The sequence below is a fragment of the Mus musculus genome, chromosome 11 (genome assembly GCF_000001635.26).
Source record: "Mus musculus strain C57BL/6J chromosome 11, GRCm38.p6 C57BL/6J".
Classification (NCBI taxonomy): Eukaryota; Metazoa; Chordata; class Mammalia; order Rodentia; family Muridae; genus Mus; species Mus musculus.
Window position 1 is genome coordinate 95,119,757 of NC_000077.6, and position 14,669 is coordinate 95,134,425.

The 14,669-nt window shown below is 53.7% G+C and overlaps 1 protein-coding gene across 1 annotated transcript; it reads left to right on the plus strand.

Annotated features, from left to right (window-relative positions):
- The first annotated feature begins 360 nt into the window (after positions 1 to 360).
- On the plus strand, positions 361 to 5,540 carry Dlx3 (distal-less homeobox 3). Its single transcript, NM_010055.4, has 3 exons — positions 361 to 890; positions 1,952 to 2,142; positions 3,653 to 5,540. The coding sequence occupies exons 1-3, from the start codon at positions 566 to 568 to the stop codon at positions 3,998 to 4,000; spliced, it is 864 nt and encodes a 287-aa protein (NP_034185.1). The 5' UTR covers positions 361 to 565; the 3' UTR covers positions 4,001 to 5,540.
- The last annotated feature ends 9,129 nt before the right edge of the window (positions 5,541 to 14,669 follow it).

The window sequence follows — 14,669 nt, forward strand, 5'->3', positions numbered from 1 at the left end:
TTCCCCTCCTTCCTCATCTCACCTAAGCCCACCCCTGGCCACTAAAACAGACCGATTAGTAGATCCTGGGGGCTCCGCACAGCCAACCCCTCCGCACATTTGGGGGATTTATCGGAGGTAGAGCATAGGAGGAACACAGTGGCGCTGGGGGGAGTGTGTGTGTGTGTGTGTGTGTGTGTGTGTGTGTGTGTGTGTGTATTAGGGGTAACAACAAAGAGGGTTGAGAGGGTTGGGGGAGCCAGTGAGAAAGCGCGAGCGTGTTTTGCCTCGAAGGCAAGACTTGCAGCCAATCAGCGCGCAGGAGCCTCCCTCGGCGACTCCAACATTGAGTCTATAACCGGCTGGCCGGGCGGAGCTGGCAGCATTTGACTGTGGCTTGGGACGCGGAGAGAGGCACGCAGCGACTGACCGACAGCCGGCGATGGTCTAAGCGCCCCTCGGCCACCCCCTCCCCCAGACGCGACCGCGTCCTGCCCTCGCCCTCTGGACACACACCCCCACCTGGGCTCCTCCGCCCGTTCGGCGCTCCTCGGAGGAGGCCCGGGGTGTTGCGGCGCTCGCCAGCATGAGCGGCTCCTTCGATCGCAAGCTCAGCAGCATCCTCACCGACATCTCCAGCTCGCTCAGCTGCCATGCGGGCTCCAAGGACTCGCCCACCCTGCCCGAATCTACAGTCACTGACCTGGGCTATTACAGCGCTCCTCAGCATGACTACTACTCGGGCCAGCCCTACGGCCAGACGGTGAACCCCTACACCTACCACCACCAGTTCAATCTCAATGGGCTCGCAGGCACCGGCGCTTACTCGCCCAAGTCGGAATATACCTACGGGGGATCCTATAGGCAGTACGGAGCGTACCGGGAGCAGCCTTTGCCTGCCCAGGACCCAGGTGAGGATGCCCGGGTTGTGGAGAGGGTGCGAGGGACTCTAAGGTTCCCAAGCAAGAGGAAGTCTGGGAATAGGAGCTGAAATCTAGGGAAACTCGAGGTTAAGAAATGGAAGCGTTGGAGATTAGAGGAGACCGGGTTAGATGACCTCCAGAGGGGTGAACGACACTCCGAAGAGGCGCGCACTGTGCGCCGCGGTCTCTTGGAGATTCCAGGGCAGCTGGAGCCACCGGGAGCTCCTTCTGAGTGATCATGGGGGCCTTCAATGCTGCCATCCCGCTGGCACTTGAGCCGGAGACGAAAGACGGTCGCCGAGAGCTGGAGGGGAGTCAGCGAGGACTGGAGGTTCCAGGGCCCTTCTTTTGGATGCCGTCAGGGGAAACCCGGAGTAGTGAAAGGCTTGTGGAGAAAGACCCAAAGAAGTCCCAGAAATGGAGGAGAGACTGGGAAGTAGAGATGCGGAGAGAGAAGTGGGGACGGCGAGAAAGAAATGTGGGGGGGGCGGTAAGATAAAGCGCACAGCAGAAAGCAACAGAGGAAATGAAGAAAGGGCGGGGAGGAAAGAAAGAAAAAGGAGGAAAGAAGAGGGAAGGAAGAAAAAGAAAACAGAGAGAAAGGGAAAAGAGACAGAGAAAACGCTTGTACTGTCCTTGCAAATTTTTTCCTGAAACAAATGATCCTGAACTAGAAAGCGTATTAAAAGGAGATGGGGAGGAGGGGGGACAAGAAGTGGGAGACGCCACCGCGGCTAGGTGGGTCACCAGAGAAGAGTGGCTGAGCCGGGAAGGCGTCGTGAGCGAGCCGCGCGGTCCTCGCCCAGTCGGTTGCTGGCGCCGGAGTCGGCGCTCCGAGGCCCCGGGTGCCGAGCTGGGAGCGCCGCGTCGTGGGCGGCCGCCGGTCCGGCTGGGTCGCTGCGGTTCCTCCCCGGGCGCGGGCGGCACTACGCTCCTCCAAGAAGTCCCGGGGAGATCAGTGGGCCGGAGGGTGCGGCGTCCGACGGTGGGAAATCTTGGAGAACGCGGTGGTCGCAGGCTGAGACTAAACTGGTGTTTTTCCCCTACAGTGTCGGTGAAAGAGGAGCCGGAAGCCGAGGTTCGCATGGTGAACGGCAAGCCCAAAAAGGTCCGAAAGCCGCGAACGATCTACTCCAGCTATCAGCTGGCTGCCCTGCAGCGCCGTTTCCAGAAAGCCCAGTATCTGGCCTTGCCTGAGCGCGCCGAGCTAGCTGCACAGCTGGGCCTCACACAAACACAGGTTGGTACTGAACGCTCCAGGGTCTCAGGAGGGATCTGGGATTCCCTAGGTACCCCTGAGCCTGGCTGGCCCATGAAGCACCCCTTTGCCCTGCCCCTGCCCGGCAGCTCGCTGCAGGAACTCTTGCCTGCCCTTCCAGTGACTTGAGTCTCAGCTTTCAGAGAAAGGGTTACAGTAGGGAGCATAGAAGGGTGCAGTGTGCATCTTTGTGAACTTTTGCAACTGTGTATGGCGTGTCACAGAGAGATGCCCTCCCCTGTACCCCAGAACTCCCAGCTCCCAAGACCCTTAGCAACGTTTAGGACATAGGAGATCCTGTTGTCTCTCTCCCAGACTAAGTATGTACGTGTGGGGCATGCATGTGACATTCCAGGGAATATTCACATAAGGAATGAGGTCCTTTAAGGGTCATTTTGCAAACAGAAGGCCAGTATCTGTGATGAGACACTAGACAACGCACGCGTGTGTGAACACACACACAAAGTATGCTTGTATAGAAACATCATGATCCTGCTTCCCACCCAAATGCCTTTGCCAGTAGCCAAGTGGATAGGTTCTCCACTAAAAGGATGTAGAAATCAGAAAGTGGGAGTCCATCTCCACCCTCTTACCTGTCCCTAAACCCCAAGCAGCCTTGCTGCTCTTGGGGAGGAATGTCGGGTGCTGAGCTCCCTACAGGTGTTGACAGGCTGGCTTTGGTTGTGGCTGGGCTGTGTGGGGCCTGGTCCATCGGGAATCTGGGTCACCTGGTGAGGCGCTGAATCATTGTTTGTACCAGTCATGGAGTGGAGAGAAGCAGGGGAGGGGGAGATACCCCACGGGAAATTTAGGGACTCTGGAATTGTGGTTCACCTGCCCCTGAGTTCCTAGGTCACCCTTCATACCCAGCCAGAGTCTAGGAGCCCCTCCATGCCTGAGTGTTTATGTCGTGGGTGTTTATCTGGGTGTTATCTGCATGCGTTTATAGCTTTACTGTCTGGCGGCTGTGTGAGGCTGAGTGGGTATGTTGCCGAGGAAAGAGATACCTGTGTGGGTGTGTGTTTATCCCAGTGTATCGGTGAACTTTGGCTAAGGGCCTCTAACGTGGGCAAAATATCACAAACTGCCCGGTTCCCACTTAGGACGCCTTTGATTGAGCGCTTGCTGTATAACAGACCGTTTAAGTTGTCTTGTGTCTTAACTTTCTTGAGCCCAATATTGACCCTTTGAGACAAATGATGGTGTTAGCATGGCCTTCATTTTGCAGTGAGAGGAAGGTGAGGCCAGAGAGGTTAAGTAACCGGCGTAAGGTCGCACTTCAGCAGTGGCAGTAGAATATTCTAAGCCACAGAGTTTTTTCCCAACTGGAAAGAAAGATGCTAGCTTGGGTGTGAGGGCCCTGGGGTTTTGCCTCGTTTTTCCCCTCAGGAGGCTGGGTAATGCTTTGCCTTGTCCAGGCTGGGCTCCCCATGGGGTCTCCTTTAGGCATGCTGAGAGGCTGACGGGGCTGCTCCTTTCTTCTTCTGTCCAGGTGAAAATCTGGTTCCAGAACCGCCGCTCCAAGTTCAAAAAGCTCTATAAGAATGGGGAGGTGCCGCTGGAACACAGCCCCAACAACAGTGACTCCATGGCCTGCAACTCACCGCCGTCACCAGCACTCTGGGACACATCTTCCCATTCCACGCCAGCCCCTGCCCGCAATCCGCTGCCCCCACCGCTCCCATACAGTGCCTCCCCCAACTACCTGGACGACCCCACCAACTCCTGGTACCACACACAGAACCTCAGTGGACCCCACTTACAGCAGCAGCCTCCTCAGCCGGCTACCCTGCACCATGCCTCCCCTGGGCCCCCGCCTAACCCTGGGGCTGTGTACTGAGTACCCACCTGGCCTGCGCCCCTCCACGAAGGACCCCCTCCAGGACCAGGCAGAAGGTGCCCTGTCCTAGCGACACTCAGGAATCATTGAGGGGCACAGGGGGAAAGACTCCCTTCCCTCTCCCTTGTCCCTTCTTCCAGGGACCCAACAACCTCCAGATGACAAATGCATGGACCGAGGATGCCCCCCAATCTCCCTCCCCTTGCTTAGACTGGGGTGCCCTCCAGACGGCGAGGAGTTCTACCCCAGTGGGGACAGCACATGCTCTCTGCTCCAGGAACCCGGATTGCCTCTAGATGGCTCATCGCTTTCCAGCTTTTCAAACACAGTAGAGACCTCCAAAATGGGAGCCAGAGTGTTTGCAGGTCCACCTGTGCTGGGGCACCAGGCGCCACGGATTCCAGCACAGCCAGACCTAAAGCACCAAGGGGCAACTATACATTCTTGAGCCACTCTTTAAAAGACATTGGACATTACATCATGGCTGATCCTCAAGATGGGGGGGGGCTGACCTAGTCCCCACTGTTCTCCAGCCCTCATTAGGATTTGAGGGTCCAAACCAAAGAAAACTCCCCCAAATGAGGGAACCTTTGATATCCAGGGCTTCCAAGGGAAGACTTAAAGGAGCCATCCCTCCGCCCCTTCCCTGGGGAAAAGGATTGCCCATGTCCTTTTCCAAGGACCTGTTTCTCCTTCCATGTACAGGACTTTGCACAAGTCTGGTTTTAAAAGCTGTTGAAACCTAGGACGACAATGGGCATTGTTAACAGTTAGGACCAAATCCACTCCTCTCTGGGCGGGCAGCTCTGCTCTGCCCTGACCCTGCTCACCCCTTCGTTTTGTTTTGTTTTGTTTTTCTCCCAGTAAGTTTGCAGTCTTGGGGGACGGGCTCAAACCCCAACTCTCTACAGAGATAGACCAGGCAAGACACCCCCCACTCAGACACCCCCTTCGTGGCAGCTTTGGAAACAGGTTGTCCGTTCTGCTGCAGGATTCAAGTGAGGATCCAGGAGACAAGAGGAGGCCTAGAACTCAGTGCCTTAGGGGTAAGGCTGTCAGCTTGGACGGCTGGTACCAGTGCCTCTCCCTGGCCCAGGCATCCCCCAAAGCTAACTTTCTTCTGCCCCCTGATGTGGTAAAACATCGAAGAAAGGAGAGGTGACAGACTGTAGTTATATATATATAGTATGGTTTTTTTTTGTTGTTGTTGTTTCTTTTTTTTTTTTTTTTTTAAGAGCAACCAAGAGAAGCAGGTCCCCTCCCTTGTGGTTTCCTATTTATGTGACCCTGTTCCTCCTGGACCAATCTCCCTGTGTTGCAAGTCGAAAGAGGGATGTGGGCTCCTGCTGGATTTGGGTTTCGTGGGAAGTGAAGGAGTAAGAAGAGACAGACGTGGTGGGTCTCCGAGTCCCACCCCAAAGGGACAGGACTGAAGCCAGCTCCCACCCCTCCCCAGCCTTCTCATTTCTGCTTTCTTACTGGACCAGTCTTTATATATAATGTTAATAAAAATTAAAAAAAAAGAAGAAGAAGAAAATAACCACAGTACTCTTTGAACTAGCGGCAGACAGCTCTTGAAGGGAGGCCTGGAGTTTGGGGCGAGGTGTTAGTGGAAGAGACCTCTGAGCTTCTAGGGGCTACTGAGAAAGACAAGGTCAGGGTAGAAACCACTGTTGGGATGCTGGGTTGGGAGGGAGGGGGCAGGTGCTCCTGACCCTGTGGCTGCCCACACTGTGAGCAGGCCTGGGTGGGAGGCTCCCAACCAGGGCCTCCCTGGCTCCACTCTGCTTGGTGGCTTGGCGTTCTCTGTCAGCCAGCTGTCCTCTGCCACCACCACTGCAGCTGCCAGGTCACCTCGGGGCTGCTCTTTGATCTTGAGCTCACACAACGACAGGCATGCTTGCACATGAGGGGAGAACCCCCTGCCTCTACGCCCAGGCACTCCCAGCCCCTCGTGCACCCATCTATCCATGTCAGCTTGGGAGAGGATGGGACGAGCAGACAGGAGGAACTGTTCCTATAGCTGGTGGGACCTCAGGCCGGGCTTGGGAAGCAGTGGGATAGGGGGAGGGGGTCTGTGTTTGCCTTCTGGGGAAGGGTGTGGCCCTGACTCAGAATCTTCTAGATGCTGTCACAGACTGTCTGGAAGTGCAGTGCTAGAAGTGCTGACCCCTTCTTCCAGATCCTGACTCCAAAGTTTCTGAGAGGACAAGTGTGTGAGTGTATGTGTGTGTGTGTGTGTGTGTGTGTTTTCCAGGAGATGGCATTGATACACAACCGCATTATGCACCTTCTGTCAGACAGAGACAGACAGTGACATCTCTTGTCACATATATGTGCAGACCCTCTTGAAGAAAATTGTCACCCGTTGAGGAAAATGACACACCTTACACACAGACACCTGAGAATATCACACTAATGTAGCAAGAAACCAAAAAGAGACCTCTGCTACACAAGTGCAAGAATACACCAGGTTTCCCCATCGTAAGACACACACACACACACACACACACACACACACACACACACACACACAAACGTGCTCAGAAGCATCTTTGTTTACAAAACCACTGACAACACTCAGCAGCCACTGTGACCCAGCTCAGCCTGGAACCTCCAGTCAGGTCTTAGTGTTGTCCTGTCTGATGGAGATGGGTGGGGGAGAAGGGGAGGATATATGGCTGAGACACATTAAAGATAAGACAGGATGAGCCTGGCTCCCAGAACTCGACACACAGAAGCCAGGTCGTCAGGACAAGCCCTCAGCCCCCACCCTGGTCGTCATCTCTTGGCGGAAGGCCTCACCCACCCTGTAAGCCAGCCAGAGAGGTTGGGGGGAGCAGGCCACGCCCATGCTCCCCGGCTCGGGCTGGCAAGGGTTAAGCTGGCAGCTGCCAGGCGGGGCTGCCCTGAGCTTTTGGTTTGAGGGCTGCGTGCAGGCAGGAGCAGCGAGGCGGCAGCCGGGCAGACTCGCTGGAGACACTGCATTTTATTAGGGCTGGGCTGCCAGCAAAGGGAGGGAGAGAGGAGAAAAGGGCAGAGAGGGGAAGGAAGGAGGGAGGCTGGGCGAGCAGGCAGGCGGTGACGGATGAAAGGGTGTTGTAAGGGCCTAATTCCTCCCAGCTCATCCTTGCTCTGTCAGGCTGGATTAACTGCCCAGGTGACCTCCCTCGGGGTCAGCCCCACCCCTGACCTCCCCTTCCTCCTCTCCTCACCTCCGGGCCCACCTCTAGGCCTGGGGTCAGCTTGCCCTTCACCCACCCTGATGAGGGGCCCCTGCGGACAAGAGCTTGGGGGAGGGGCCTGGCAGCATGCCAAGATGGGACTATAGAGCCCACCTTCCTCCAGGTGCTGCTCAACTACACATGTTGTCTCCTGAAGATCTTCAGAGAAGGGGCAGGCTAAGGAACCCCCTTCTGCCTGAAGGTCACTGCTTTCCAAGTTTTAATATTATATAACAGGTGGCATTTGGTAAATTACTAGTGAATGAAAGCTTGGCAGGTGAGTGTGATAGTGCCCATTTTTCAGATGAGAAAACTGAGGCTCCAGCTGCCATAGAGTTTATGCTTAGCATACGTGAGGCCTTAGATTCCCTAGCTCACACAAAAAAAAAAGAAAAAAGAAAAAGAAGAAAAAGAAAAAAAGGAAAGAAAGAAAGAGAAAGGAAGGAAGGAAGGAAGGAAGGAAGAGAAAGACAGAAGAAGGAGGAAGGTTCAGATCTGTAATTTCCAGCAATCTGAAAGCTATAACAAGAGGTTGGCTAATTTTTATTTATTTATTTATTTATTTATTTATTTATTTATTTATTTATTTATTTATGAGAATTTAGGGTCAGTCTGGACTAAATTCAAGGCCAGTCTGAGCTACAAAATAAATTCACAGCTATCCTAGGCTACACAGTAAAAACCTGCCCTAAACACACAAGCAAACAAGAACAAAAACAAAAAAGGGGGAGAGGGAAAGGAGGGAGAAAAAAAGCCAGGTGATGGCGCACGCCTTTAATATCAGCACTCAGGAGGCAGAGACTGGTATCTCTGTGAGTTCGAAACCAGCCTGGTTTACAAAGTGAGCTCTAAGACAGCCAGGGCTATACAGAGAAGCCATGTCTCAGAAAAACCAGAAACAAACAAAGAAAAGTTGAGGCTATAGGGACTATTGGGGGTCTGTTGGGGGTCTGAGGGACTGTTGGGGGTCACACAGCAAATCCAAGACAGAGAGCTCAGGTTTGAACCTCCGTCTCCAAGAAGATGGAAGAAGATGGAGACTCTTGTTAGACTTTCTGTTCCAGGTCAAAGGTAAAGCACAGGCAGGGTCAGTCAGAAAAGGAGTCACTGCGGCTTCAGCCGCCCAGCTCACGTGATAGGCCCTGTAGCAGGCTTCTTCCCAGGAGAGGTCTGAGGAGAGAGAGAGCCAAGACTTCCTCTGGGCAAGTCCTACAAAAAGCTTAACACCGGTCAGAATGTCCACTCACTCTGGATCCAGCCTTCCTGACTTTACTGGCTGTGTGACCTTGGCCAAGTCACTTAACCTTTCTGAACTTAGGTCTCCTCCCCACCTGTAATAGAGGGCTGATCCTACCAACCAACAGAGCTGTGGGTAGATGCAGTGGGATGGTTGGAATAAAATGCTAACAAGGTACCCAACGCTTGGCTGCTGGTGAGCCAGCTCTTTACCATGCTCTCCCTTCAGCCTTGGACCTAACTGTGTGCTTAGCATCGGCTGACTGGTCATCTCCGCATTGGCACACTGGCTGAGCCATCAACTCTGCGTGCCTTTAAGAAGGTCGGCCTCTGTCTCCTGAGCTGAACAGCAGGCACAGATGGCCACAGCCTGTGGAGGCACTGTGGACTCTGAGCTGAGACCGCCAGGACCAGAAGCAGATGGAGCTGGGGAAGCTGGGGCAGAAGAGGGGAAGGACGTCTTGAAAGGCTGCAGTAGAGGGTGGGTTATTCGAACAACGTCTTGAATGATAGATAGACGCGTGCCCAGCAAAGACATGGGCTTGAGCAGTACCCCCTAGGACCCCCTACACACCTGCAGTGCCTCCCCGGTGGGATGGAAAGGAGAAAAGCATATGAGAGAAGCAGAGGGCGGGCGGCATCCTGACATCTGTCAGGCTGATGCTGAGGAGGGAAGGACCAGAGTTAGAAGATCCTTGGGTCCTTCCTGGATGTTGAGCTCATTACTGGCTGTTTCTAGCCTCTCTGGTGGGCCAATGCTTGCCCTGACACTTTGAGCTTAGAGAAGAAAAACCCTGTCACTCTGGATAGAGGAGACAACTCTTAGGGAAGTGGATGAGAAGGATTGTCATAATCCCGTCCCCGTGTGGGGGGGGGGTGGTGGTGGTGGTGGTCCTAGGTTCTGGGAGACCTTAGAGAGCCCTCCAATTCCGCCTCCATATGCCATCCCTGTGGCAGCCTACCACCAATACAACTCACTCCCCGCTCCTGCAAAGCCCCCACACAGACTGGCACCCAGTGAATGAAATGGGGCTGCTCTGCGTCGTGGAGCAAGGATTCTTACTATTGAGCCACTCCATGAGGGCCCTGGATGGATCAACTAAGCCCAGAGAGGATCAGAGGGGAAGGGGAGAAGACACTGGTGTGTTGGGGCTGAGGGAGGGGTGCGGGGGACCAGCAGCCAGCACATGGCCTCTGTTTTTCCAGCTTTAATTGCAGCGTTAATCACTGTAATAAGCTGTTTACAGCACCCAACAGCCTGGGACCGGTAGGCTCAAAAGCCAAAAAGTGCTTGGAGATGAGTTTCCTAGGCCCTGAGGAGGAGGGCAGTAGGTTTGGGGAGCACCGCTGTGGGGGGAGAGGAGCAGGAGGAGAAAGTGGGAAGCTGTGGGAAGTGTGTGGGTCAGGAAGTAAAGGAAGCCAGGGCAAGCTTTTCCAAGGAGGTGCTCCCTGAATTTCTACCTCTGCGCCCCATCAGGCTTTCTCCTTTGTCTCTCAGACATGTTCCTCACACCAAGTCAGCAATTCTGTCTAGGCCTCTTCTGCCTCTTCTTGCTCCGTTCCAGAGCCAGCACGGTGCCTCCAGAACCCCGTCCCAGTTCAGAGCGTATGCCCACGCTTCGCTGTGGTTTTTCTCACCCTGGAAGGAGAGGGACTGGGGATGTGTCTTGTACACATCCTTAGAGACTGGGCAGGGGAAAGAACTCCAGTGGGTAGACACCTGGGCAGGGTCTTGGGTTCCTCGCCATACCCCAGCTGGAATATCGGGATGCTCTGTGAACATCGTGGACATGAGGACAAAAAGAGCCCGAGGGCTCGTGGGACCCTGCACACAGTTCACTCGCAGTAATTAGCTGAGGGAGTGAGGACCGTCTCCAGCCAGGCAAGCTATTGAGGGGTTAGGGGGATGACAGGAGGGAGTCCCAGCTTATGGTCACTGTCCTGTGAAACTGAGGAAAAGACTGACTGCGTCCTCTCTAGACTGCTGTCCTTTAATCATCAGGAAGTTGGCACAGAGAGACCATGCCACTTACCTGAGGTCACACAGAAAATGAGAGGCAGAGAAGGCTGAGGGCTGGGGCCTCTCTACCTGTACCAGGCTACCTCTGGATAGACTGCCCATCATGGATGCTCAACCCCTGACCAAACTAAGAGTTCCCCTAGAGAGCAGGAAGTGACTGCCAGAACTGTCAATCACCCAGAAAGCTGGAGTGTTTCAGAAAACACCTGGGAACTTGGGGGGGGGGCATGATGTGCTGAGTCCCAGGAGAGTCTAGGATGCTCAGAGATTCAGGAGGCATTCAGGAAGGGGCTGCTCTCTGCTCAAGGTGAGGAGGTGCTGGGGAGCATTCGGGGAGGGGGCAGCCTGAGAAGGAGAACCAACAGGCAGGGCCTGTGGGCCCAAATTCCTGGGTTGTCTCCCAGGACAAATTAGTTCAGGGCTGGAAGTGTTTGCTGAGTAAGCTGGAGGCTCCACACCCTGGAGGATCAGCTGCATGAGGGAGGGGCGTCCCCCACCCCCACCCCACCTCAGGCAGTTCACCTCGCACCTGGCAAACAGCAACAGCACAAGCTTCCCTGTGCGCCACACCGAGGGCACCCAGCCACGTCATGCGACGCGTGTGGCACAGTCCCACACCCACCCCTGGGGCCAGTCAGTTGTACCCTGAGCTCAGGAATCACCAATGGGAGACACGGGGAAGGGTGGGGCGTCCTCAGTCCAGGGGGCAGGGGCAGCTGGAGGAGTGCGGAGGCCCGAGGGAGCAGGAAGGCAGGCTGGGTGGAAGGGAGCAGAAGAAACTTCTCCAAAGTTCTAGGGTGGCAAGATACCTGCTGAGGACCTACTATGTGCCAGGCACACAGCTTCTGCGCCAAGGGCTTTCCTGAGTCCCGTCTTAGTGAATCCTGATAACCAACTGGCGAGGCCAGTGCCATTATGATTCCATCTTATAGGTGAGATAGCTGAGGCTGTGTAACCCCAGGTCAGCCACCTGCCCTCTCTGAACTCGACTTTCACTCTGCTATAAAACGCAGCCAATCATGCCTCTCAGAGAGCTGCTGAGGAGATGAAGTGGGATATAGCTCGCACATGTGAACGGCTTGCTACAAAGCTTGTCACCAGGATGAGAGCCCGGCAGACTGCTACCACTTTTCCCTTTAGTCAACTACGGGCAATTCGGACACTGCTGACCCAGGGAGGTCTTAGGACCCTCAGTTGGATGTTCGAAGGTGGGCGGGCCTTCCTTGTCTGTGGGAGGTGGTCTCCGGTAGAATTCCTCTTTCTGTGGCTGGTGAAATGACTTGGTGGATCAAGTGCTGACTGCACAAGGAAATGAGTTTGATTCCTGAAACCAACCAATGTTAAAATAAATAAATAAATAAATAAACAAATAAAATAAATAAAAGCTGGGTGGTGGTGGTGTCTTTGATTCCAGCAGGAGGATCGGCATGAGTTCAAGGCCAGCCTGGTCTACAGCCTGAGATCCAAGACAGCCAAAGCTACGCAGAGAAATATTGTCTGGAGAAAAACAAAAACGAAACAAGAGCCTGATGTTGTGGTGCAAATCTGTCAAGACACTTCGACAGAGAAATGGGAGGCAGAGACAGAAGAGCCCCAGAATTTCAGAAGGTCCTAAGCCGGTTAACCTGGAATATGTCGAACAACAGAAGCAAGAGAGACAGACAGAACCAACTACCAAAAGCTGTAGCATACTCACGCTCGTGAACACACATTCACACAGTAAAAATTTAAAAAAAGAATTCCTCCTTCTATGGTGAAGATCTTTTACTGGTCCTGATGTAAGTCAACCGTGCTTTAGCTATAGTTACGAGATAGTCACTTAGAACAGGGCTTATAGCCTAGGACCAGCAGATGGGATGAGAGGAGGAGGCAGGCCTGTACCCTGACAGTAGCTGAGGTTTTACATTTCCCTTCTTAGATGGAAATACCAGAGACCCTTACTGAGGTCTTATATATGTCCTGTATTTAGCCACCACAGTGAGTCTCTTATTCCTGGGAAGTGTGTGTGTGTGTGTGTGTGTGTGTGTGTGTTTGTGTGTGCGCGTACATGTGTGCACATGCATGGATGTGTGCTAGTGTGTGAGTGTGCACATGTGCTTGTGTTCAATGCCGTAGAATTCTCAGAATTGTTTGGTGTCTATCAAATACCGAAGAAAGAGCTGTGGTTCCCCGCCACCATGGAAGTGTTCTGGGGTTAGAGGTTTGGAGTTGTTCTGTGAATGAAGAAGTCAGGCCGACGACATGGTGGCACGTGTCTGTACTCTCAGCACTCAGGAGGAGGATGTAGGAAGGTTGTAAGTTTGAGGGTAGCCTGGACTATGCATGAAGACTCTGCCCCAAAACAAAATAATTATAAATAAATAAATAAATAAATATCCAGGCGGGGCCTTACTCCTTGGAAGCCACCCTCGTAAGACCCACTGGACTGGCCTGGAAGCACAGTAGGACCTTCACTTTAGCTGCTTCCTCTGTAACTGTCTCCCCTCATCACAAAGCAGTTCACACCCACAGTTGCCCACCCGTGCTGCTGGAAATCTGAGGGAGCCCACACCAGGGCTCTGCCCACAGTGGGCCCCCATAGAGATGCATGCTTAGAGCAGGCTCCGAAGCTGAGAAGGGTGGAGACACAGGAGGCCTTGGGTGAGATTCTAACGGTAGTTGCTATAACACGGCACTCTGTGGAGCTTTTTCAAAAACATCTTTATTAAATTTATTCATTTATTCATGTTTGTGCTTTCACACGGGCAGGGTGGGGGTGGGGGAGGAGTAAGAGAACAAAGGTGAGATCAGAGGTCAACTTTTAGGAGTCGCTTCTCTTTGAACTCAGGTTGTCAGGTTGGGTGATAGCAGGTACTCTTACACACCAAGTCACCCCACCATCCCAGTTTCGTGGAGGTTTTGTTATTGGTGGTGGTGGTTGTGAGACAGGGTTTCTATGTGTAGCCTTGGCTGGCCTTGAACTCAGAGCTCCACCTGCCTGCCTCTGCTTCAGTTCAAGTGCTGCAATTCGAGCCGTGCATCACCACTGCCCGGCTGGGAAAGTAGTTTTTTATGTTTTGGGATCCCCAGGGTAGAAGTGTATCTTTGCACTGGTTAGTTTTTGTCACAGACTAGAGTCACCTGGGAAGAGAGAGCCACCTCAAGTGAGAAATCGTCCCCATCAGATTGGCCTGCGGGTATGTCTGTGTGGCGTTTTCTTGATTTATGATTGACATGGGAGAGCCCCGCCCCCTGGGCAGGTGGTTCCGGTTGTCTAAGAGAGCAAGCTGAGCAAGCCACAGAGAGGAAGCCCATAAACAATAGTCTCTACCTCCCTTCCTGCCTCCAGTTCTGCCTTGAGTTCCTGCCTGGGCTTCTCTTGCTGATGCACCTGTCAGAGCCCATAAACCCTGCCCTCTGCAGGACAACAGAAACCAAGCTGTGGCAGTCCTGTAGGACCCCACGGTGGTGAGCAGAAGGGAGCAGCAGAGAAGGACAGACATCCCGGTGCCAAAGTCGTGTGCCAGGCTGATGGGCAAGCCACTGTATCTTCCACCATTGCTTCTGTAATTCACAGCTTACCCACGGTGCGTTCTCCCTCCTCCAAAGGCCTTTAGACAATACTTTTTTGTTGTTGTTTTGAGACAGGCTCTCCCGTAGTCCAGGCTGGCCCCAAACTCACATTTTAGCTAAGGATTACATTGGGCTTCTGATTTTCAGAGTACAGCTAAGAGTAACGTTGAACTTGTGACCCACTGACCTCTGCTTCCAGCATGCTTGGAGGGGTGCACTTGGCTTCTGCAGTGCTCAGGATGGAACCGGGGATTCATTTGTTCATATTAAGCAAATGCTCTACCAACTGAGCTGAACCCCTGACCCCTGGGTGCCGCAGTTTCCTCATTAGCACACATGCAGAGGTGAGGAAATAGAAGACCCAGAGGGATAAACTGCCCAGTCTCTAGGCTGACTATCTATCCATAGTCCAGAGGACCAAACGATGGCGTCTGTCTTCAGAGCAGTGCAAGGGGGGGGTTGCTTCTTACTTTTCAGATGGAGTTGCCCAAGGCTGGAAGGGTCCAGATCTGAGTCTGAAGGCAGCATTCCAAGCTTAGAGAGGGAGCCACGAGCCTCCAGGAGGTGAGACAAAGGTCTACGGTCACAGGGGTAGAAGGCTCTGCATTGGTGGGTCCAGCTGATCCCCCTGGGCTCA

What these genes read in the sequence shown, in the direction of transcription:
- Dlx3 (NM_010055.4), top strand. Translation starts at nt 566, where the DNA reads ATGAGCGGCTCCTTCGATCGCAAGCTCAGCAGCATCCTCACCGACATC. An exon ending in TTTGCCTGCCCAGGACCCAG is followed by an intron (nt 891 to 1,951) that starts GTGAGGATGCCC and finishes TTTCCCCTACAG; the next exon opens with TGTCGGTGAAAGAGGAGCCG. An exon ending in TGGGCCTCACACAAACACAG is followed by an intron (nt 2,143 to 3,652) that starts GTTGGTACTGAA and finishes TCTTCTGTCCAG; the next exon opens with GTGAAAATCTGGTTCCAGAA.